The sequence below is a fragment of the Pagrus major genome, chromosome 12, assembly GCF_040436345.1.
Source record: "Pagrus major chromosome 12, Pma_NU_1.0".
NCBI classification, from domain to species: Eukaryota; Metazoa; Chordata; class Actinopteri; order Spariformes; family Sparidae; genus Pagrus; species Pagrus major.
In genome coordinates, this window is record NC_133226.1 from 2,939,490 (window position 1) to 2,962,167 (window position 22,678).

At 40.0% G+C, this 22,678-nt stretch overlaps 3 protein-coding genes across 4 annotated transcripts in view; 1 reads left to right on the forward strand and 2 right to left on the reverse strand.

Annotated features, from left to right (window-relative positions):
• Nucleotides 1-1,595: 1,595 nt before the first annotated feature.
• cenpa (histone H3-like centromeric protein A) lies at nt 1,596-10,840 on the reverse strand. 2 transcript variants are annotated; one of them, XM_073478123.1, is made up of 5 exons: nt 10,755-10,840; nt 9,938-10,112; nt 8,976-9,097; nt 7,401-7,475; nt 1,596-2,356 (listed from the first exon to the last, which is right to left on the reverse strand). In XM_073478123.1, the coding sequence occupies exons 2-5, from the start codon at nt 10,053-10,055 to the stop codon at nt 2,228-2,230; spliced, it is 444 nt and encodes a 147-aa protein (XP_073334224.1). In that variant the 5' UTR covers nt 10,056-10,112; nt 10,755-10,840; the 3' UTR covers nt 1,596-2,227. The 2 variants fall into 2 exon arrangements, with proteins under 2 accessions (XP_073334224.1, XP_073334225.1); XM_073478124.1 differs by lacking the exon at nt 10,755-10,840 and adding an exon at nt 10,407-10,485 and having other exon boundaries at nt 2,132-2,356.
• Nucleotides 10,841-11,605: 765 nt separating this feature from the next.
• Nucleotides 11,606-17,941, reverse strand: psmb10 (proteasome 20S subunit beta 10). Its single transcript, XM_073477674.1, has 8 exons — nt 17,781-17,941; nt 16,181-16,274; nt 15,887-15,984; nt 14,490-14,630; nt 14,201-14,316; nt 13,423-13,481; nt 12,891-13,042; nt 11,606-11,868 (listed from the first exon to the last, which is right to left on the reverse strand). The coding sequence occupies exons 1-8, from the start codon at nt 17,843-17,845 to the stop codon at nt 11,757-11,759; spliced, it is 837 nt and encodes a 278-aa protein (XP_073333775.1). The 5' UTR covers nt 17,846-17,941; the 3' UTR covers nt 11,606-11,756.
• Nucleotides 17,942-21,537: 3,596 nt separating this feature from the next.
• The window catches only part of LOC141005708 (long-chain fatty acid transport protein 6), a 23,798-nt gene continuing 22,657 nt past the window's right edge, over nt 21,538-22,678 (forward strand). The window contains exon 1 of the mRNA XM_073477672.1: nt 21,538-22,130. Coding sequence (XP_073333773.1) covers nt 21,575-22,130 — 556 coding nt within the window. The 5' untranslated portion in view covers nt 21,538-21,574. The remainder of the gene's footprint in view (nt 22,131-22,678) is intronic.

Sequence of the window (22,678 nt, forward strand, 5' to 3'; positions counted from 1 at the left end):
TTGCCATTGCTGATGGTTCCTGGTGGCTGGGCACACTGGATGCCTGTGTGATGCTGCTGCTCACTCACTGTTTGTGTTCACATAGGCTGCATGTCAGCCCTTGCCTGCCCTACTGTTTACATGGAGTTTGACTCTGATAATTATCTTTAAATATGATGTCCTGACTTTCCTTCATCCCCTTTGAATGAGTGAGAAAGCAGGAGGGGAAAGAGGGAGAGGAAAGTTTAAGTGAAAGAAAGAAACTGCCCCTAACCTGTTGGGTGTATTCTCCTCATGTCTGTAATGCTACACATACAGACATTAAAACTGTGGTAAAACGCTGGTTTGATGTCGATATGACTGTCTACGGGTCGTTTTCAAGTCTATTTTTGCCGAGAACCGTGCAGTGTCCAGCCCAGTGTGTCCAGCCTGTTAAAGTGTTTTTGTACTGGGGAATGTGACCTTGTTGGATTCTCCACTGATCAGCACCTGATTAACTGTCCTATTTCAAGGAGATAAATACAACAAACTGTGTGGACCCAATACACTGTACTCACAATAAAACAATACAAAAAATGTGCAGTATATCAGAGCAGGCTACAAGTAAATGTGTTCAAAGAAATCCAGTGTAAGAGACAGTATTGCCATTGTGCCTCTCATATACAGTTTACTTCTTGAAATCTTCAGTTCTACTTACAGATTCAATTCAATTTTCTCACTTAAAATGACCTTGTCAGGCCTTACATAAATGGACTTCTGATGAAACAGTTGTTTTTTGTTGTTTTTTTGAGTTCTCCACTCAAAGTCTATTTGAAAGTAAGGGATGGCTCAACTAGATTGTTGTGGTATGGCAGAGATTTGTAAGCTGATGGAATGCAAAATATTAGACATTTACTACCAAAATGTATTGGCCAGTCAAAATTGAGTTGTTTTTTTACATATCCCAACAAGACTGTCAGTAATGAGCAGCAGAAAAAAAGGAATGTAAAAAATACTCTCATTTGCAACAATACAATTAACTTATTCATATAATAGTATATCATGTTAATATTAAAAAAAAAACCTGTACCCTTCCACTATTGGATGGAAGACCAACTTTATTGCCTTCATCACTTTGTCCCAGTCACAGCCAAATTCAAAGGCAGATTTTATATGTCCATTTTCAAAAAGCCATGCTTCCCTGGCATGCCTTAAAACGTGTGGATGCATGGTCTGGCAGGAGAATTAACTCTTTGGTGAAAGGTGATATAATTTAGGAGGATCTATTGGCAGAAATGGAATAAAATATTTATAATTATGTTTTCAATTTTGAATATTCACCTGAAACTAAGAAATCGTGTTCTCACATGTTCCAACATCTCACTTTTCTGGGTTTTGCGATGATAAGTTTGTGACAATGAATTACATTTTTTTCCATACATGCATTTTCCAGGGTGTTCGTAATCTCTTCATTTCTTAGCATTGCTGCAACTAGATTTCATGCCGACTCAGGCATACTGACATACTTCTTGCAACAACATCCTTATGGAATCATACTGCACATGAAAAATACAATCCCTTGTGTGAAAAGCCCCAAAGACTGTTTAAAGAGGCATCGTAAAAAAGGAAACCAAGGATGAAAAAAAACTGGTTCCTTTATATGCCTTCTCTGTTAAACTGAATAAACATACATGGTAACATAACAAAGACATAGAATTAGATAAGAATTTTCTGTGGAAATAAGAGATCATGTACATAATAGAAAAACATTTTACTGTTTAACAAAATAAGTTTACCTGAATGGGGAACAATATGTACACATCAATAACACACACAAATCAATACAACACAGAGCACTGATCACACTTACACAGCAGATCTATTATGTAAAGAAAAAAATTCACCATTGTTTAAAAATTAAACAAGAATTATTTGACAACTTTTCTTTTCTTGGAATGTTATTTTCAGGTCCAACTTTGTAAAGGTGATTTAAAGCAACCTCAAAAGACATGCATTTTTAACCATTTACATCGAAACAAAACCTGTGATCATCTGCTGCGATAAATGATAAATGTTTTTGCCCCGAGAAGAACTTATGAACCAAACTTACAAAAAGGTAGCACAAAGTCAGAAAACATCGTAACGGGCATGTAGCCATTTGAGCTGATAAAACACAGTTTCAAAGTATCTGAACAGACTGAAGTGGAACAAATGCAAGAGTCATTCCTGTTGCTGGTATTCGCTTGCCCACTCGGTACTGTGTGGTTTTTTACAGGTTATCCACCCCACGGATCCTCCTGGCCAGCTGGATGTCTCGAGGGAACACAGTGACCCGCTTGGCGTGGATGGCACACAGGTTGGCGTCTGAGAATAACAAGACGAGAAACGCCTCTGCAGCCTGGGAGGAGGAGGATGAAAAAAGTGAAGTTAGATCAAAGAAACAAGACACTATTCCTGTTAAACCATTTTTCTTCTCAGACCAAATTGAGAGTAGGCTTGCCACAGTTATTACCAGTGTTACATGGTGTTTGGGCATAGACCAATTACAAACCCATTGCATTACAAGCCCACCATACCACCATTTTGCTTTGTTATACAAATAAAACCAATTTAGTTCATTTTTGCATATCAGCGACTATTATGGGTGGGTGATATGACCAATGATTTATATCACAGAATTTTAATTTGTTTTTGTTTTTTTCTGGTGACAGTATTATATCCTAATTTCTCTGCCATCATCTACAAGAACCAACACATACGTTTTCATCCATTCCCACCAGATGTGGAAGTAAAGACCCAGTGGATTAACGATATTTTTGTTGGAAATGTCCCCATAACAACTGGAACACTCTTACTGTATATGTGTGCACAAATCATTTTACTTCGACGAGGGAAGCGACGTAAAAAGCCAAAGGCATTTTACAACTGTAGCTCAAGGATCGGCACCGTAATGAGGTCAGTCTTAGGTTGGATATTTGACAGGCATTCACTCTCGATCCAAAACTAACCGCTGTACGTTTCGTAATTTTCCGTCTATTGTAGTAAACATGAGCAAAATAATAACCAGAATAGAAGGTTAGATGTTGGAAACTGTTTTGTCACCTTGCTTCATGTGAAACTTAATACTTCAATGCAGCTCAGCTGCCTCTGCTGTTTTCTACATTGAATGAAAGCTGCTCGGTGATCCTCGTGTGTGTGTCTGTTGCTGCTGTATGTAAACACACTTGACAGACAATCCATGGCATGCTGAATATTGTACTTCAATAAATGTTCTTTGGGCTTTCCTACGAATAAATTCTGTTGATATAAATTATACCACCCCTTTGCATCAGTGTAGGGTAGGGAAATAAGTGAAACGATTAACAGACCGTAGCATTACTTTAAAGTAAACAGAAAATACCAAGTCGAATAACAACGTTAGATGACCCAAGGTCTAATGTTACGTTAAATTACTTTAACATGGGGACAGTGAAACAGTCTTGGTTTTAACAGTGGGGAGACAAAAATGTTGGTAATGTTTATTCACATCCTGTCATGAGGAAAGTGCGCGGCTCGAAGTCGTAGCTGTTAACCCAGTTTCACCTTCAGTTGTTTCTGGGAGTCGTGTTCTGTTACTGCTGGTGAAAACCCAACGTTTTCTGATTTTTCTGCTTCAAAATAAAAGATGTTAAATAACTACATAATAGCGGACTTTTATTGTGAAGGATTTACAGGGAATGTGTTTATCAGTCCGGTCAAATTACTGCTGTATGAATAACATTTTATGAACAAACTTTTAATTTCTCTGTCTCACAATAACAAACATGGATTCAATAACTAACTATGATTCTGCAAACTGAGCCTAGCTAAACACCTTATGGCTGACAACATTTACATACTAGACATACTACACTTTTCTGTGACTGTAGCAACATGCTCTTAGCTCTGTCACATACCAGGGGAGATTCACCCCGTACCAACCCCCACCCTCCACTCTAACCGCTGCAACTAGGCCTGTCACGATAACAAATTTTGCTGGACGATAAATTGTCCTAGAAATTATTGCGATAAACGATAATATTGTCGCTTTGAGACCATTTTTCAACTAATATAATGATAATGGCATAATAATGCAAGTACACCCTTTCAAAGATCAATAAACCTTTATTTCTAAAGAATATTTAACATTGGAATGTGAAAAAGACATTTTAAATATCCAAAATAAATAAAGATGGAGGCTGTGGCCAAAGCAATTGAGCCATGGCCAGCCACGGTTCCTTACTGCAGCAACAATGTTAGCACCATTGTCTGTAGTGATGTGGTGGCGTGGCGGTACACGTGATGATGATGACGTATGTGTTTTTTTTCAAGGTGTTTCCCCAGTGTCCTCCTGTTAATCTAAACATGTACCAGCTGTCTGTTTATAATCATATGGATGCTGTTATAATGTGTTGTAATTGAGATCCTGACACACTAAACATCCTGGAAAGTGACAAAGTTACGTTTTTCTATAATTTACATAATTACATAATCGCCATCAGTAAACTGGACGCTGTCTGACTATTTCACTCTCGGGGTTCACTAAGTTCACTGAGTCTTGTCGGGAGGGCTGACCGTCACCATGACAACAGTAACTGACCGTCGCGCGACAAACACTTGGTGAGTTAAAAGGTTTTTGCCAGGGACAGACGCTGTTTTTCGGGCAGAAATGTGACGAAGAGTCGGTCAGACCGACAGGCTGACAGACACTTCTCCACGAATAACTGTGGTATTTTTTTCCTCACATAAGTTGCCAAAGACACGACCAGTTACTCGATCCTGTTGTTTGGTCCTGTAACGTTGCTTTGTCTGACAAGAGGGTTCTAGTGAAAGACACGAGGAAAACAAACAAGCATGCAAATGGAAATTATCGAGGCCGGCAAAATTATCGAGCTCATTTTAATTTATCGTATGATTAATTGATTTATTGATTATCGTGACAGGCCTAGCTGCAACACAGAGCGGTGATCTGCTGTTTATTCAAAATATATCAATATTGAACACGTTGCATGTCCAAATTCAACACTGCCTTTCCTAAGGTCCTCAGCAGCAAGCCTACCAAGCGTAAAGTAGATCGGATGGACAGTTCTCGAGATATGTGGACCACAGAAGGAGAAAGTGTAAGCCAGCAGGTCGGGACAGGGGTGTGAAATTCAGACGGCGTTCACAGTCTGACAACTAAACAGATCCTTCATTGAATATCAATCCAATTAAATGTCCCACACTTCAACCCACTAAAGCAACATTACAAGACCAAACTACAGTAGTAACAGTGGTAAGCAGGTAGTGTCTTTTGGCAACTTGCATGACCCTTTGTCACAGGAAAACCTATTCATATTTTAATCCTGAAATGTAATCTTTGATCCGAATTGCGTCTGTTTTGAGTATACTGACAAGTTAACGCTACAGTTGTTGTCGAAAGTTTACACAGACTTGTAAAGAACATCTTGCGTTCTAATGATTTCCCATTTTTCTGTGATGAATGAGTGGAACACAAACTACTTTGTCACAAAAACATTCATGAAGTTTGGTTCAATAATGAATTTATTATAGTGTGACGATCCCTCCACCCAGGCACTAGGTGTCCCTGTTTCTTTTGGGTTGTGTTTGCAGGTGCTGAATGGAGGGTCGTCAGCTGCATGAGTAACACCTGGGCCAGTGTGCTCTGCCTATAAAGACCTTCCTCATTCTGCAGACGCTCTCTCTGGGGGACTGATCCCTGCTCACTGGCAGGCCTGATGGCAGCACGTTTTCCTTGTTTCTTTTGATCTGCACATACATTGTCACACACCCATACATGCTTTCATTACTGATACTGATCTTTACACGTTTTCCTTGGTTGATTTATGCTTGTGGGACCAATAAATACCGCTTGCTAGTAGCCAACTTGTGTTTGTCTCCCTACTTTGGCACAGCCTTTGAGCCAGGTTGTGACAATAGGTCTTTTGAAAATGTGACCAAATCAAAAATATACATACATAACTTGAGTTTTGGTGATTATAGAAAGTTGTATGAATCAAATGTTCTTTGTAGCGTGGCCTCTTCACTTCTTCTGACGGATTATGATTGATAACAGCTGCTGACTTTTCTGGGCCCATTTTAATAGGGCTTGTTTGATACATTAGACTCAGCCATGAACACTACAATAGGAACGTCTAAGGAGCTCAGCACATTATTAATTTGAACAAGTCAGGAAAGTCACTTGGAGCCATTTCAAAGCAGTTACAGGTCCCAAGATCAACTGTACAAACAACTGTTTGTAAGTACAAAGTGCATGGCACAGTTGTGTCACTGACACGATCGGGAAGAAAACACAAACTATCATCTGCTGCTGAGATAAAACTGGTCAGGATGGTCAAAAATCAACCAAAAAGAAAATCTGCAATGAATTAGAAGCTGCTGGAAGACAGGTGTCAGAGTCCACAGTCAAGTGTGTTTTACATCAACATGAGCTGAGAGGCTGCCGTGCAAGAAAGAAGCCCTTGATCCAGACGCAGCACCTTAAGCTCCACTTAAGTTTGCTGCTGATCACATGGACAAAGAAAAAACCTTCTGGAGGAAAACTCTGTGGTCACATGAAACAAAAACTAAGTTGTTTGGCCACAATGAGCAGCAATATGTTTGGAGGATAGAAGGTGAGGCCTTTAACCCCAACAACACCAGACCTACTGTCCAGCATGGTGCTGTGGGACTGATTTGCTGCCAGTGGATCTGCTGCTCTAAAGAAAGTAAATGGAATAATGAAGAAGGAGGATTATCTCCAAATTCTTCAGGAAAACCTAAAATCATCAGCAGAAGATTGGCTCTTGGGTGCAGTTGGGTGTTCCAACAGGACAATGATCCAAACACACATCAGAAGTGGTAAAGGAACAGATCAATCAGGCTAGAATCGAGGTTTTGGAATGGACTTCATAAAGTCCTGACTTGAACCCCATCAAGAACATGTGGACTGTGCTGAAGAAACAAGTCTGTGTCAGGAAGCCAACAAATTTAGCTGAACTTCACTGATTCTGTCAAGAGTAGTGGTTAAAATGCACCCAGAGGACGACCAGAAGCTTGTGGATGGTCATCAAAAGCACCTAACTGAGGTGAAAATGGCCGAGAAACATTTAACCAAATATTAGAATTACTGTATGTATATTTTTGATCCAGCAGATTTGGTCACATTTTCAGAAGACCTATAATAAATTCATTATTGAACCAAACTTCATGAATGTTTTTGTGACAAAGTAGTTTGTGTTCCACTCATTCCATCACAGAAAAATGAGAGCTGTAGAAATCATTGGAACTGAAAACTGCCATGAAATACATGTTTTTTACAAGTGGATGTAAATTTTGACCGCAGCTGTACATTTGTCGGCTGAATCATTTGCCCTGCTAAGAATGAGAGCATGTTAACTTTGTGTTGCGAGTAAATTGCTTACCTCCTGCAGGGCCAGAAGAGCATAGATCTGCCACCTGAGACCTGCTACGGAATAACTCTGGCATATCTCACGAACCTGAACAAAGAGAAGGAATAAAGATTTTTTAATCAACATATCATTCAGGCGAGAGAAACACGTAGAAGCAGAAAATTATGATTTTTTAGACTTTGGGTGCATTCTAGAACTATGACTAGAGATCATGACTGTATGCCTACACTGTGTTGTGTTAAATAATGTAAGGTATTACAATTAATTTATCACCTAGTGATACATACAGATTGGCCTGTTACTGAAAGCTGCAGCCTCAAAAAGACTGAAGACTTAAGGATGATATTGAACATTTTTATGGAGACAAATCCTTTTTGAAAAATAACACATCTACTGTTGTAAAAAGGTAAAGTTAAATCTCTTCTCCTGAAAAACGTTATGATGATTGTGAATGAATAATTTAAATTTTTTTTGTCAGGGCCAAATTATTGTTTTGTTTCCGTCTGTGTTAGAACTCTGACGGAAAACAAGGTTTGTGAGCCAATAGTATAATGCTGTTGAAATCACGTGGTATCTGTGTAAAAAAAAAAAAAGAAAATGGCTGAGTGTACATTAAGTGACAAGTGGCATGAGCACATTGTGCTCACAACAATGACCCCTAAAATAAAAAACTGCTTATTTGAACAAAATCAACAATCACCAACGGCCACTGAATACAGTGTGTCCTGTTCTCTGAATACCTGAGTCAATTCAGTTGCAGCAGCAAGCCATGTATGTCACTATAGGGTGATTTCAATCTGGTTGAAAATCGCCCAGACTGCTCTGATAGACTTCCGTGGTAAAGCTTTGTTTTTCCAACTTCAGGCACAGCAATGCAATCTCTATGGCTACCAGGAGGGCTTACACTAACGTCTTTTGTCTCCTTGGATGGTTTCATTTTCCAACCTGGAAAGTCATTCTTCCGACTTTTTTGATTTCATTAGCTCCTATTAGGGAAAAGTAATATTGTGTGTTGTATTTTATTGCTGAGATTGCTTTAACAACACGTTGATAGCCGTTTTCACTAAAATATTGCGTTATGGTTAGGAACTCATTTAAATCTCAAGCCTTGTCAGCTGCCTTTTCGGTATTGCGCATGTGCAACTCTCAAAAGAGATGAGAAAGAAGCGTGATATCTCACGTCTGAGCTACTCCCAACATCAGCGGCAGAAAAAACGATTTGTCTAATTCAGGATGTTGCTTGACATTGATTAAGAATCGACATGAATTCAACAGGTTTTAACATCTTCTGGATGTAGTCTGATTAGGCTTGTGATTTGCTGCTCTTTACAGTTCCCTGTTTTTCCAAACTTGAAACATATGGACCAAAAAAACAGAAAGGCTTTTTTTGTATATAACTTGTTGTTACACTAAATGACATTTTAGTGGGTGTCTTCTAGTAATCGTAATTTCTTTGTAATATGTAATTTTTGAAGAAGACATTTCTGAGTCAGACAGACAGATATGCAGCTGCATGTGTGAAAGACGGTGCAGACATATATGTGCAGCTATCATATTCTCCTCATTGTTTGTTGATGTTTGACTCACCACGCGAGAGAAGGGCGATTTGCTGATCAGAAGATCTGTGCTCTTCTGGTACTTGCGGATCTCCATTAAGGCCTTGGTTCCTGGTCGAAACCTTCTCTTCCGGGGAGATGCACGGGGCTCCTCTGGAAAACAGATACACAGTGTTCCAGTGGTTGTTGTAATGGAAGGACAGGTCCTCTGAAGGAATAAGGACACTACTAGACAAATAGGTCAAATACTCTATATCACTCTACAACACCACATGGAAAATCTTTTGCACAGGTGTGATATTGGTGTTTTAGTTGGAGTATGGACGTTTTTAAATGACCTGCCTTGTTTTTCCAGATTTTTTTAAAAAAGCAGTGACTTATTTATTTGACTGGAAGATTATCGATTATTTGTTAAAATGTCAGCAGTGTCCAACATTTTTTGGTCTATTTGCCAATGGCTGGTCAGGTGAGACACTTGCCAGCCTGAAGATTTTTCATCTGGCCAAACCGCTTAAGATGCAATGTCTTATCCAATTTAATCTGTGAACCGCCACTTCTCTTAGATTTTCTCTACTCCACCTCCACCCTGCACAAAATTCTCTTCTGTAAGCGTCAACGAAGTAGCCTAACCACAGTGACAGCGAGGGCCAATCAAAGAATTGTGACACAAGTATTGGTAGTCATATCCTTCATGCCACCACCTGTGTACAGAGTCGATGTGTTGTCAATCAGCCTATGGGATGTAGTGATGAGTTTGTAGTGAAGTAGGCATATTTCAGCAACCTGACCTAACCAGCTAATGACAGTCCCTCTACTTGACACCTTGATTCCACTGGACACGTCTCTGTGACCTTGCATGTGCTATGCGGTTTTGATCTGTCCTCCACATGGCTTCATATCCCACTGGGTGCGTTTCAGGCTGTCACATTACGGCCGTGACAGCCAACGGGGTGCAGACGTGCCCAGTGGAATCTGGCAGGAGGCCACTCTCACTTGAAACTCCACTCAGTCTTGTCTTCTGGGGTGTTCCAGAGGTCCCTGGGGTCGGCTGTGGGGGACGACGTTGAGGGGTTTTGCCCTTCCTGCGGTCTGCAGGCACGTCACGACGCATCGCCTCCAAGGTACAGGTCAAGACCACAAGAAGAAAAATACTGCAGCCAAGGTCCAACTGTGAAGGATGGGGACATTACATGTGTTATCAGTCAAAATACAAATCTTCAAGCCATCTCTTTAAATTAATTATTTATCATTATTACAAATCATTTTCTATAATTCTACAGGGCATAACCAATTAAAGCAGAAATATCAATTTCAGTTGAAAAAAAATAAATAATTAAGGAATGCCTTCATTTTCTTTGAATTTTGCTTCTGGTGAATTTAATGGAATATTCTGTATATTTATGTATTGAGGCAAAATTAAAACTTACTATCGGCAGTTTCAGTCTTCTTTACATTATCTTACCTTAATTCCTAAAACTGAACACAAGTGAGAGACTGTGGCCTTAGTTAGTGATACTCTGGAGACACAGTAAACATTTGAGAGATCACGAAAACACCACTGAAGATGCAACCCACTGCGAGACAATAGGTTACACAGTAACGTCCACACGAGCTGCTGAGAAGACGGACGGTAGGTAGCCTGTCACGTGATATCTCCGTGCAGAACGGCTGCAGCGGCGTCACTTCTCTACCCCGTTCTCCACGTTAGGGCCCTGGTCGCTTTAACGGAGGTGTTATTTTACGTTTACAGCTTCAAATTAAGTCGCTCTTTTTATAGGTTTTCTTCCCCCAAAAGGACCTGTAAACGTACCTGTAGAGTTGAACAATGTCCAGTGTTTAACAAAACCGAATGAAGTCGTCGAATTCCGCCGTACAGTCTCCTCACCAAACAGCAGCAGCATCAAGTGAAATTCAAACGACGTCCCAACATCTGCTCAACCAATCAGCTTGGAACAAGTGGGCGGGGCAAGCTCTTTGGGAGCGTTTGGTTAGAAGCATCCATACTATCTAGATGGGCGGGAATGTCAGCCGTGAATCTAGATAGTTTGGATGTTTCTAGGTGTGTTTGGGCTCATGATCCTGCTGTACTATGACGTCAAGTCTAATCAAGGCTAGACTGACGGTCTAAACAGGGCCGTGCATGGAACCCTAAAACACTTTTTTAGAAATTGGATCAGTTATATCCAAAGCATGACCACACCATCCAAAGAACAATATATCAAGCTTAATTCCCTAAAAAAAGAGTTAGAAAAGCATCTTCTGAAGAAATTCCCTCTTTTTACAATATTGTGTTCACAAGAATGGGATGTACAGACAACCTGTCAACATAATGCCTCCAACCACAGCTATTGCCAGTGCAGAAGCATAAAAACAGTGTACCGATGTGTGTGTGTGCTTTTAGATTAATAAATGTTTATATTTTTTAAGAAGAAGACTTTTTATTTGTAACATACAATCATACTCAGTACAATGTAGTGGAAGTTAATTGTTATCTGAGCACCTGGAACATGCAAAACAACATGCAAACTCCACACATAAAGGTGTCATATCTTGGGAAGACATGTTTTAGTACCAAAAAGAAAGACAAATGAAAGCTGCAGTAAAGCTGCAGTGTTTCGGCCCCTCAGATGCAGTCACCAAATAACTTGCAGGCACTGATCATTTAACAAACAAAAGCCTTTATTACAATACTACTTCCTTTATAGTCAATATACCAGAGAAGATTCTGTTCCTAATCCTGTCTTTCTTTCCATTTAATACACTAATGCATTACTACATGTTTTTTATTCCAGCTGGCGCATACGATTGTATTTTACTCAGTGTCCATGATCTGAACAGATTCATCGACCACATCCAGAGTGAGCGGGGTCACGGATTTGGTCAGGACAGCTGTGGTGCCAGGCTTATACCTGTACTGTCCCTCTCTGAGAAAAAGACAGACAAGGAGAAAAATCTTATTTGTTTTGCTTAAAAAATGATTTAAAAAAATGATGAAGTCACATTCAATTCTTTCTTTTCTAAGTATTCTCAAAGGGGCACTATGTAGTTTTGGAGAAGACATTTGAACTCAGAATTTTAATATTCACAATATTAATGAGGTAATAAAACAAACTCAAACATATTTATCTTTTCCATATGTCAATAAACCAGCTGTTCTCAGAGGAAAATAAGGTCCTAGAACACTGGTTGAAGCTAGAAAGGTGGCAGGGTCCGCCACATATAAACAAAGTAAAACAGTATAAATTGTGTTTGTTTATTCAGTTTATTCAGTCATGAAAACAAAGAGAGTTTTTTTTGTTTAGTTTACATTCAATGAAGATCTTTCTCTTCTCATTAACATTTCTCCTTCCCACAACTACAGAGTGCTCCTTTAAAGGTTTACTTGAACACTGTCATTTCAAGAAGTGCCATAGCCAGGATTTTTACACTCAACAAAATATAAACACAATACTTGAGGTTTTGCTCCCATTTTTGAGTTGAAGTTAATGATCAAAAACTTTTTCTGTTCACATTACAAAAAACTAATTACTCTCAAATTTAGTTAAGTCTGCATTGGTGAGCACTTTTCCAATGACCAAAATAATCTATCTACCTGACAGGAGTGGCATATCAAGATACTGATTAAACAGTATGGTGAGTGCACAGGTGGGCCTTGGACTGTCACAATAAAGGGCCACTCGAAGGCCCTGTCCACATGTAAAGCTTTTTCTATGCTTTTCTAATTCTAATGTATTTAACCTGTTTGGTTTTCTGAAACATGAGGATCTATTAGTTATTCAAGAGGTACTTGGTGCATCTCCTTCTCCCTCTGCCATTTTGAATTCATCATGCCATATATTTTAAAAAATATCAACATGGCATGGGGATATAAAGATAATACTTAAATGGAATTGTGGACAGGACAAATCTGATAAATCTGCTCAAAGATACCAAAATAATGGCTCACCTTTTTCCCTTCGTCGTAGGCTTGTCGTAACCTCGCAGGTACTCCACTCCAGCTGCCGTAATAACACACAAGTCCACGTTGCTGCCTGAACCCAGGTCACAGAATATCCCTGCAGCAATAGCATCTTGTACAAGTTGCTTTGCCTCTTCCAGCTGAAAGAAAGACAGCAGGAGGAGAAAAACAAAATGTTCCTTAGGCAGTCATTGGAAGAGACCGAGACAGAAGAGGGCAGGACTGAGTATCTACTCAAAACTGAATAACAACTAGAGATGCAATCCATCCTCTGGTGGTTATGTTGGAGGGCAAAACAAATGAGATTATTTTGTATAGATTAATTTTCTCTTTTCTCTTTACAGTTTATCTGCAGTCACCTATCACAGATTATGTTTGATGGCAAAAAAAACATTTTAGGTTAGGAAAGGGTTTATACGTCATGGAATAATATCATTAGGGATAACAATTTTTCTGTGTCCTTGTATAAGTAGCAGTTTTTTCTTTCCACCTGCCATGAAAGGAAATGAATCAGTCTTACCTCCATGTTTGGTTTGAATCTGTCCTCGAATACGGAGACAGCAGCTGCAGCTCCAGAGCCTGAAACCGGAATCAAATATTATTCTTAAACATTTCGCATTCTCCACTTTTTTTGTATTCTGTCCAATGTTTGGTTGGGTTTTAAAGTTTTAAAGCATGGTCCTGAGAGAGACTATTCATTCAGCTGTATTTCTATGGTAGAAATAACAACCTTGAAACTTCAACTAAGAAAAAGTTTCACCCTTCAAACATCCGCCCACTGTGGAGGACAGAAACTGGCAAATTAAAAAACAAATTCAGGAATAAATAAAAGGCACCAAAATAACATTAAACACAAATGTAGGTGTTAACTTATTAAATGTGACAGAAATGGATATTTATGTTTTACTTACTTACTCTGTTTCACTAGGTGGGTCACGATTTAGATTTTAAATTGAAAATTGATCGAAATGAGCCTTCAGTTTCACCAACTGAAATTAAATGTTGTATGGATGAGTCAGACCGAGTTCGCCAAGCTACAAGTGTGGGCATACTTTCTGTTGGGTGAGTAAATCTCGTACGACTCTCTGCCAAACTGAGAGTTTGTAATGAAAGTCATTTAATAAAAAACTCTGCTGAGTGTCTCTGTTGCATTTCGGGGTCATTTATCTCAGTAGATTTATCTATGTTGGGAAACACACTTAAAAAATTTAGACACCCCGAATGTCCTTACAATGGTTCTGCCCCTGCTGGTCACCACATAGAAAAGGATACTGTACATTAAAAACATATACACATACCCATGGTGAGGAAAGGCAGTTTGTCATATGAGCCGTGTGGGTAAACACTATACAGGTGAGCTCCAGTTACATCAACTCCTCCAACAATCAAAGATGAACCCACTTGACCCTGGTACCTGAAAAAAATAATATAAAAAAATCCAAAAAATATTCAAGAATCCAGCCTGGATATGTGTAGATGTTCATGAACAAAGAAACACATGGAAAACAAAAGACGTGAAACTGAAATAAGAAATGATTAACATGTGACCATGAGTGATTTTGGTTTTATATCCTCTGTTATCCTCACCTGAACAGCATTTGTTTCAGCTGTCGGGTTACCATGGCAACAAGGGGGGGTCGCCCAGTGTTGAGGGTGTGGAGTTCAACGTTGGATGACATGATCTGTGTGGTGATATCTGCATCTGCAGCCACACCAGCCCCACAGCAGCTACAGAACATTCAGGAGTTTATTAAGTATAATAAGTCAAACAATGAACAGTTTCATAAACATGGCTGCAATACTTTTACTTGGTCTTAGAAAAAGAGTAGAATAGAGAGCTTTTATTGTCATTGCACAGAATACGACGAAGTGCTACTCCAAGACACAAATATGAATATAAAAATATAAAGAAACATAAACAGTCACAGTGAACAAACATCTAGTAAACAAACATCTACAGCTGAATAATAGGTAGAAAAAACAGTAGAATTCTATAATAAAGCTAGTATCACAATAAAGCTAATTTTCTACTAATGTTAACAACATTTGGAAACCAACTCTGTGTGAGATTAATTATTACAATACCAGGCTTGCACAATAAAGGCTAAACAGACCGTGGTCATCATCACTTTGCTTCATGATCTTGTTAACTTATCTTGTTGTCGTACTAATTTTACTGTCTTATAGGCTCATAACTAAAAACAGTATAAAACCTCTAAAAGACCTTCGTCACCCTTTATATAAATAAAAATGCAGACCAATTCCTGAAGGGGACACCAAAAGTAACACTCTGCTAAGGAGCAATAGGCCTATTTTGCTTTTCCAGTTTCTGTCACTCATATTTGAACAGTTGCAGACAGTGGTTTTATTTTACTGTGGCTTGCTAACCGCTAGCTGATATAAAAAGTGACCTGTAATTCAGAGCAGAAAAAGACTGGTGATGATTATAAATGTATTTTAATTGCAATCAGGGGAAGAGGTAAAGAAATGTCTATCACGTCCTTTGTTTAAACTTCTAACTGGATGTCAGCCACGTACAACACATAAAGAGTCCCACACATGTACTGTACCTGCATCATGTGCCACACTGTTGAGGGCTATAAAGGTACAAGGGCCACTTATTAATGTTATTGAAATCACATAGTTGTGTTTACATTGATATAATATTATGTGATTTACATGCTGTAATTACATGGTTTAGCCATTACAAAAATGATCTGCAAAGCCTGGCGCTCTTTCTGGGGGCTTGGGCGGCCCATATGACTCTGTGAGCAGTTAGAACTGGATCTGTAAACCCCTCACATCACCAGATAATCTGTGCCGTGTCTGCTATATGTAGTTCAAACACTTTGAACCAATCTATAAAAAAAAGTCTTTCTAATACAAAAAGTCATATTGAATACTTTGAAGAAGGAGTGACAGAGAAAATAATGAGTGAGGACAAAGTCAGGGTTGTCCTGCCGTGGAACTCTGGTTTTACTCACTAGATCTTTGGTGCGATGTAATGAATCTTCATGCAGTTTTTGTCAGCCACCACCATGTCATCTGTAGCCCTGGTGTCTGCTCCCAAGATCACGCCATCCTGACAGAAGGACAGGAATTCACATCACACCTGGCTGATGTCAGCCTGTTTACTCCCTGAACACTAAAACAACTTCCTGGTTTATTACAGACATGCACGCCAGCCAGGAAGCTAGGTAGTTACCTGTCATGTACCTTTTTGGATTTTGTCAGTCTGTATGTGTCTCTCAGTGATAACAGTGAAAGCAGATCCTCACCTTGTAAACAATCCCAGCAATGGTGGTCCCTGTCTTTCTGGCATTGGGGGCTTTGTAGCCATGCTCTGACAAACTGGACTCCAACACTGCATTCCTAGAGATGATGAAGATGAAGCCGACAGATGAACAGACAGGCAGAGACAATTAGTGCCCTATCTCCTATTTGCTGCCTTAAGCATCCCATAACTATTCTGTATACTGCCCAGTAAAGGGGTTACACGGTATGTACACAAAAGAAAGCTGTCAGATTTTGGTGATTTAGTGATGCATGGAAATACTGTACAGTTGATATCCAATGTGAGGGATGTCTGTTCTCTATGAAACTAAAATTACCTTTATGTTCCCGCAAAAGACTTCATGGTGCACTGGTGACAGATGACTGTATGTGTGTGTTTGTGTGTGTGTGTGTGTGGAAATACAACATGTATACAACAGATACATACTCAGTATACCAAAGTATTATCTTAGCTTAATTCCTATGTTATTACCTAACTAACATCTTCTGCTTTAATTTTACTCCATAATTACCCAGGACTTTACAGTAATTCCCGACAATTGTACTACTACAGCTTGTCATTATTCACATCATTGCTCCGTATTAATGGTCTGCAACCTGCGGCTCTTTTGCCCCTCTGCAGTGGCTCCCTGTGGCTTTGACATTTTACATGGAAATGAATAATATTTATAATAGTAATAGTAACTATATCACTATATAGTAATAGTGATGCCTACATTCTCCGACAGTAAAAATGTGCCACCCACACACAGAATTGTATCAGTTCTATCAAGTTGTGATTAACTGAATGATCCTGAGTTAAGATCATTGTGTTTTATGCTCAAGCCCGAGGGTTGATTGCTGTATGTGGCTGAGGATAGAAAAGAAGGATTAACTCACACTGAAGTAAATACAATTTAAACTTTTTTTTTTTCCTTTTACTGTTTTTAAATCTAGGCTGCCGCAATGTGTTTTATTTATTATCAAATGAGGCTACTTCTTATTTTATATATTTTCACAAACACAGGGAGGACTTAAGTAGGTCTGCATATGTAGTTCTGTTTTGCTACTCTATTTCTATTACTGTAGGCTAGTTCTTTTGTTTCATAAATACACCAAAACATGGCATCATTGAAATGGAAATGCAAAGTTCAAGTACCTTATACTGTAAGCATAATTAGCCCACTGCAGAGTTGCAACATCATGTAGAAATATAAATTAATGTTCATTTAGGCCTATTAATAATCTTGATAGGCTAATTTAGACTTTCTGGGCTGCGTTACCTTCATTATAAGACACACATATGTTTTGCGGCTCCAGGGACGGGGCAAGAATGGCTCTTGGATAGTAAAGGTCTCTGACCCCTGACCTAACCTCCCTCTGTACCACTAACACTTACCTGAAGTCCCCACAGCGAATTCACAGTAATGCTGTGGTGACATGTAGGTCTCTACAGGACACAAAGAATGATCACTAAACGTTACCAGCTCAGTAGAGAGCCAGACAGAGCAACACATACCAGAATCATTACAGAACATTATAGTATTTCCTCGTCCTCCATTTTAGCCTCGGTAACAACAGACCGCCTACAATAGAACTCTTTACCTGCGGCTGTTTTCGAAGCAGAAACCTCCAGCCTGCAGCTCACAGGGCTTCAAACTGTGAAGCATGTTCAGTGTGAACACAGACGAGATGAAGATGAAGCTGAGAGCTGGTCCTGAGTTCAACAGAAGCGTCGTCAGCGTGTCAGGCTCCGTGTCAGCACTTCTCCTGGGTTTCTACTTTTACTTTCACTTCTTCAGCACAAGCCAAGGCTTCCGCCTCTCCACTGTAAAAAGTATCCACGCTGACCAGACATTTTTTCTCCTGGGTTTGAAAGAGTGACTTTTTGAACCACAAAGCCCAGAGGTGCTGTCAGAGGACTGAAGAAATTCCACTTTTCTGTGGTATGTATGAGAGAAAACCCACATATCATTTTGCGTCATGAGCGACTAATGGACTGCTGAATCATATTCATTGATATATCTTGCAGTGTATTAAAGTCTGTTACTGTGGAGATGGAGCCTGGTAGCTGCAGGCCTAAAATGCCGGCTCAGGTGACACATAAAGGTCAAAACAAGCAACCTTTTTCTTCATGAAAATAACTTACAGCATTAATGTTACCTCAACCCTAATACCCTAACCCTAAAAAAGATTTTTATTTTTATAATTATCACATAGTCACATGTACTGTGGAAATTATCGCAAAATCTATATATTTGAAAACTCTAGAGTGGTTTATTTTTGTTTCCTTATTGGGATGTACCACAAAGTCACATGAGTGGGTAAGTGAGGTGGGTTGAGCCTTTAGCCAGGGTTTTCAGTGGGCTTGTTCCAGATGAAGTGTGCCTCGCCTGAGAAGCGGGTGAGAACAATTGGTCAAGTCAGTTTTTCAGCAGCCTTTAGTCTGCACAGGAAGCCACAGAAAAAACTCTCACGTCTCGTTGGATCTGATTCTCATTTACTAAAATGTTATCAAACTTACATAACAGTTTGTTCAAAGTCCCCTTAGACACAGAAATCAATCTCAATCAATCACCTTATTGACGGATGTTTCAATTCCTCAACTGCATCTTGAGAAAAGAGAAGAGAGGAGGCGTGCCAGAGGAGCTATGCGTGAGGATGCACAGGTGTATCCTTTGCGGAAGTCTTTTTGGCACCTGTGACTTAAAGAGGCATGACACACAGCTGGAATATACAACTATGGTGGGAGCAGGACTCGTCAACTGTCTTCCTCTTCACTACTTGCACAATGTAGTGTGAGGTATATTACAAACTGCTTGTCTGATTACTTCCTGTCAGGTCTACAGTAACGTTATCTTTGACTCCAGTGTTAGTGATCACAATCCTTTTTCAACCTCTAAGTAGTAACTAACGTTAGCTTTTAACATATTGTGAACAGTATTTGTCATTCACATTAGTACATAGTGTCTACCACAGAAGCAGTTTTTGAGTCATTTGCAGGGTGTGTATGTCTGTCTGTGGACAGGGTGTTGTCAGGGTGATAGTATCACAACTGAGTGAATCTTTACAGGTGTGGTGTTGAGATCAAAATGAAGGTTGAGTTCCAAGACGGCTGTGGTCCAATGTAATCATAGTAATTACTACTAAGCAGTCATGGGTCAGAACGTTAACATGTTGACGGGCGTTGCAGCTTGTGTGATCCCGTTGCAAGAAAATCTCTAGTTTGCTCTGTTTGGTTAACCTGCCACCTACTTTCTAGTGTGTGTTTCCCTGTGTGTGGATCTGGTGTGGGAATGGCTTTCTTTCTGGCACTCTCCGACTCTCCATCCTGATCATCTCACCACTGACTTCTCATCAACCCAACTATATTTCATGCCCGGCTCTTCTCCCACTTGTTGCTGGCACATTGTTTCTACTTCAGTGGTAGTTCTACTCAAGGCAAACACTGTTCACGTTTCTAGTGGTAAATTTAATTGATGTTTCATTTGACTGACCTGTTTTTTCTGCCTACCTCAGGATCAGGTCTCTTTTACCCACCTGTCTGCCTTCCTACCTGTGTACTTGTCAACCTGCTATCCCTGGACCTCCTGTCTACCAACGCCCTGCCATCTCCACTTCACCACCACTAAATCTTTTTAGACCACTTGACTTCTGTTTCTCTGTATGTAGTCTGCATTTGGGTCCTCAATGCAAACCTGTAACACAAGAATTGTGATGATGATGATGATGATGATGATGATGATGACATGTGCGTGTGTGTGTGTGTGTGTGTGTGTGTGTGTGTGTGTGTGTGTGTGTGTGTGTGTGTGTGTGTGTGTGTGTGTCATCAAGGCAAAATTTGGTCCTTGCGACACCCATTGTAACAAGAACTACCACAGAAGAAAAAGAGAACTACTCATGGGTCGGAACGTAAACATCTTGACGGGGGTCATGGCTGGTATGATTACATGTTTGTTTCAATTATTACATTTCTTTTAATGCCTTGGGACAACAGTAGCACTAAACTGTACTGTCAACATACATTTTTTATGTATCTCTATTGATTTGTATTTTGTTTCATGTATTGTATCAAGTTTCTTTTTTACATCATGGACAGCCTGTAATTCTTCAAGGCAATGTTACAGTCACTGAAACATCCCAAAACTATATATGTTGACCTGGTTTTATTGTGCATCACAGTTAAATTAATATTTCTAGTGGCCAATTAAAGTCCTACTTTAATTTTATTTATATAGCCCAAAATCACATCACATTGCCACAATGGGCTTTACAATTTGTACAGTGAATGACATCCTCTGTCCTTGGACCCTCAATTCGAGTGAGGAAAAACTTGCCATGTTAAGGAAAAAAAACTTTTACAGGGGAAGAAAAACATGGAAGAAACCTCAGGAAGAGCCACAGAGGAGGGATCCCTCTCCCAGGACAGACTAACATGCAATAGCTCATTATAGGTTTGCCATCAGTCAGACCAGAGGCCTGCACTACCAATAAGGATTTGTGGTTGGTAACTTCAGGGTTAACTCTGGGTTCTCAGGCCTATGACAGTGGTTCATTTCAATTCAATTCTCTTGGAAAATGGCATCACCATTTGATGACAATCCCGTGGGCCTCTATGCAGCTGCAGTATCTCTGGGCTCATTAGGTAGAGCAGACAGGCTGAGTGGAGGAGCAGTGGCAGGGCAGTTTTAGTATAAGAGGAAGTTGAAGCAGTCCCACATGCAGACCAATACCATAAGCAAATCATTTAAAGTCATTCAGTTCCAGCCAAGATTTATTACTACAAATATCCAGCTTTGTACCCCCAAAGCTCTCTCAGAGGAGACTGACACTGTTGTCATGTACAGGCTTGGTTTGAGAAAATGAGACAAGTAAATAGTCAATCTAATTTTTAGATGACGTATCAGTGCATATGAAAGGTTGCTTTTATTGTTGCCTCTGTGTGGAACAGTCAGTTCATGGTTGGTGGATGCAATGTCTCTCTGTACACTGTAAAGAAAGTCAAGTCATGTAATTTACTGCCATAAAAATTAAGATATAATAGAACTGTGTTTTATCACCAATCCAGAGGTGGAACTTTGCCTTGGTGACACATACCCTGTACAAATGGAGCCCACTGGGAGCTGCCACTTCACCAGGGTCTGAAGAGACGCCACCTCCATCAGGGTCTGGCCCTCATTATTGCTTAGGGCCAGCTCCTCCTGTGTTGGAGGGCCCCCTCCTGTCGTCTTCTTCTCATTTTTCATTTCATCAATTGTAACGCCCCTATAAAGCTTTCTAGCGGCTTTGATAACCCTGCAAACGCTTCATCTCCGTGCTCATAGCTCATTGGCTGACACTGCTGCTGTGAAATTGCATAATGAGCAGGCTATCAACTTGACTGCGGGTTTGTTCAGGGCATGCGCGATTGTAGTTGGTTATTTAAAGTTCTGGAGCAGTCTTACAGTGAAGTGTGCTGTTTTCACGCAGGCCGGAACATGATAACTGTGGTGTTCACCAGCCTTTTAGCAGGACTGCTGGCGCTCCTTCTCTACCAGAGGATGGCGTATCCCTTTCTGTGGGTGGATTTGATTTATTACTTCAAACTTCGGGGGTACAGGAAGACGTTGCAGGCTCGTATGCAGAAAGGAATCATCACGTACCTCGACGGTTTTCTCTACCAGGCAAAGACGAACCCGAACAAACCCTTCATCATCTTCGAAAACCAGACTTTGACATACCAGGACGTGGACAGGAGAAGTAACAAGTTTGCCAACGCGTTCAGGACGGAGGGCTCTCTGAAACAAGGAGACATTGTTGCTCTGGGGATGTTCAACGAACCGGATTTTATCTGTGTGTGGCTGGGACTGTGTAAACTGGGCTGTGAGGTCGCCTTTCTCAACGTCAACATTAAAGCCAAGTCTCTGCTTCACTGTCTCCAGAGCTGTGGAGCCAAGACGCTCGTTGTTGGCGCAGGTATTGCAGTTTTCTCTCACGTGTTTTGCACATTTACTTAAACCGATGTAAACTCTGTCAATCCTCCCCACTGCGTTTTCATTAAGAAGCTCCAGTCCGACCATAGAGCCCCCCTGAGCCATTACTAAAAACCCTGACAAAGTTTCTCTACAGCCTTTATCTACACATAAATGAAGGTGGAGCAATCAGGATAGAGTGTCTCTGTGATAAAACACACGCTGGCCCTAGCAAAGCTGGATAAAGTCTATGTTGGGGCTTTTTCACGCCCTAATACAGTGTTGTCAGGATCTGAGCAGCACGTTATTCTGGTTATTCAAAGTACAAATGCACAATGTGTTATAATACACTAGATGTATAAAAGGCCTTTTAATTCCAAAACCTGAATTTTGCTCATCACCTGGGACCAATCTGAATTAGTGGATGTGTTAAAGGAGCACTCTGTAGTTTTGGGAAGAGAAAGATCTTCATTGGCTGATCTTTTTTTCTGCCTAAACAAACTAAACAAACAGACTCTCTTTGTTTTCATGACTAAATAAACAAACTGACCA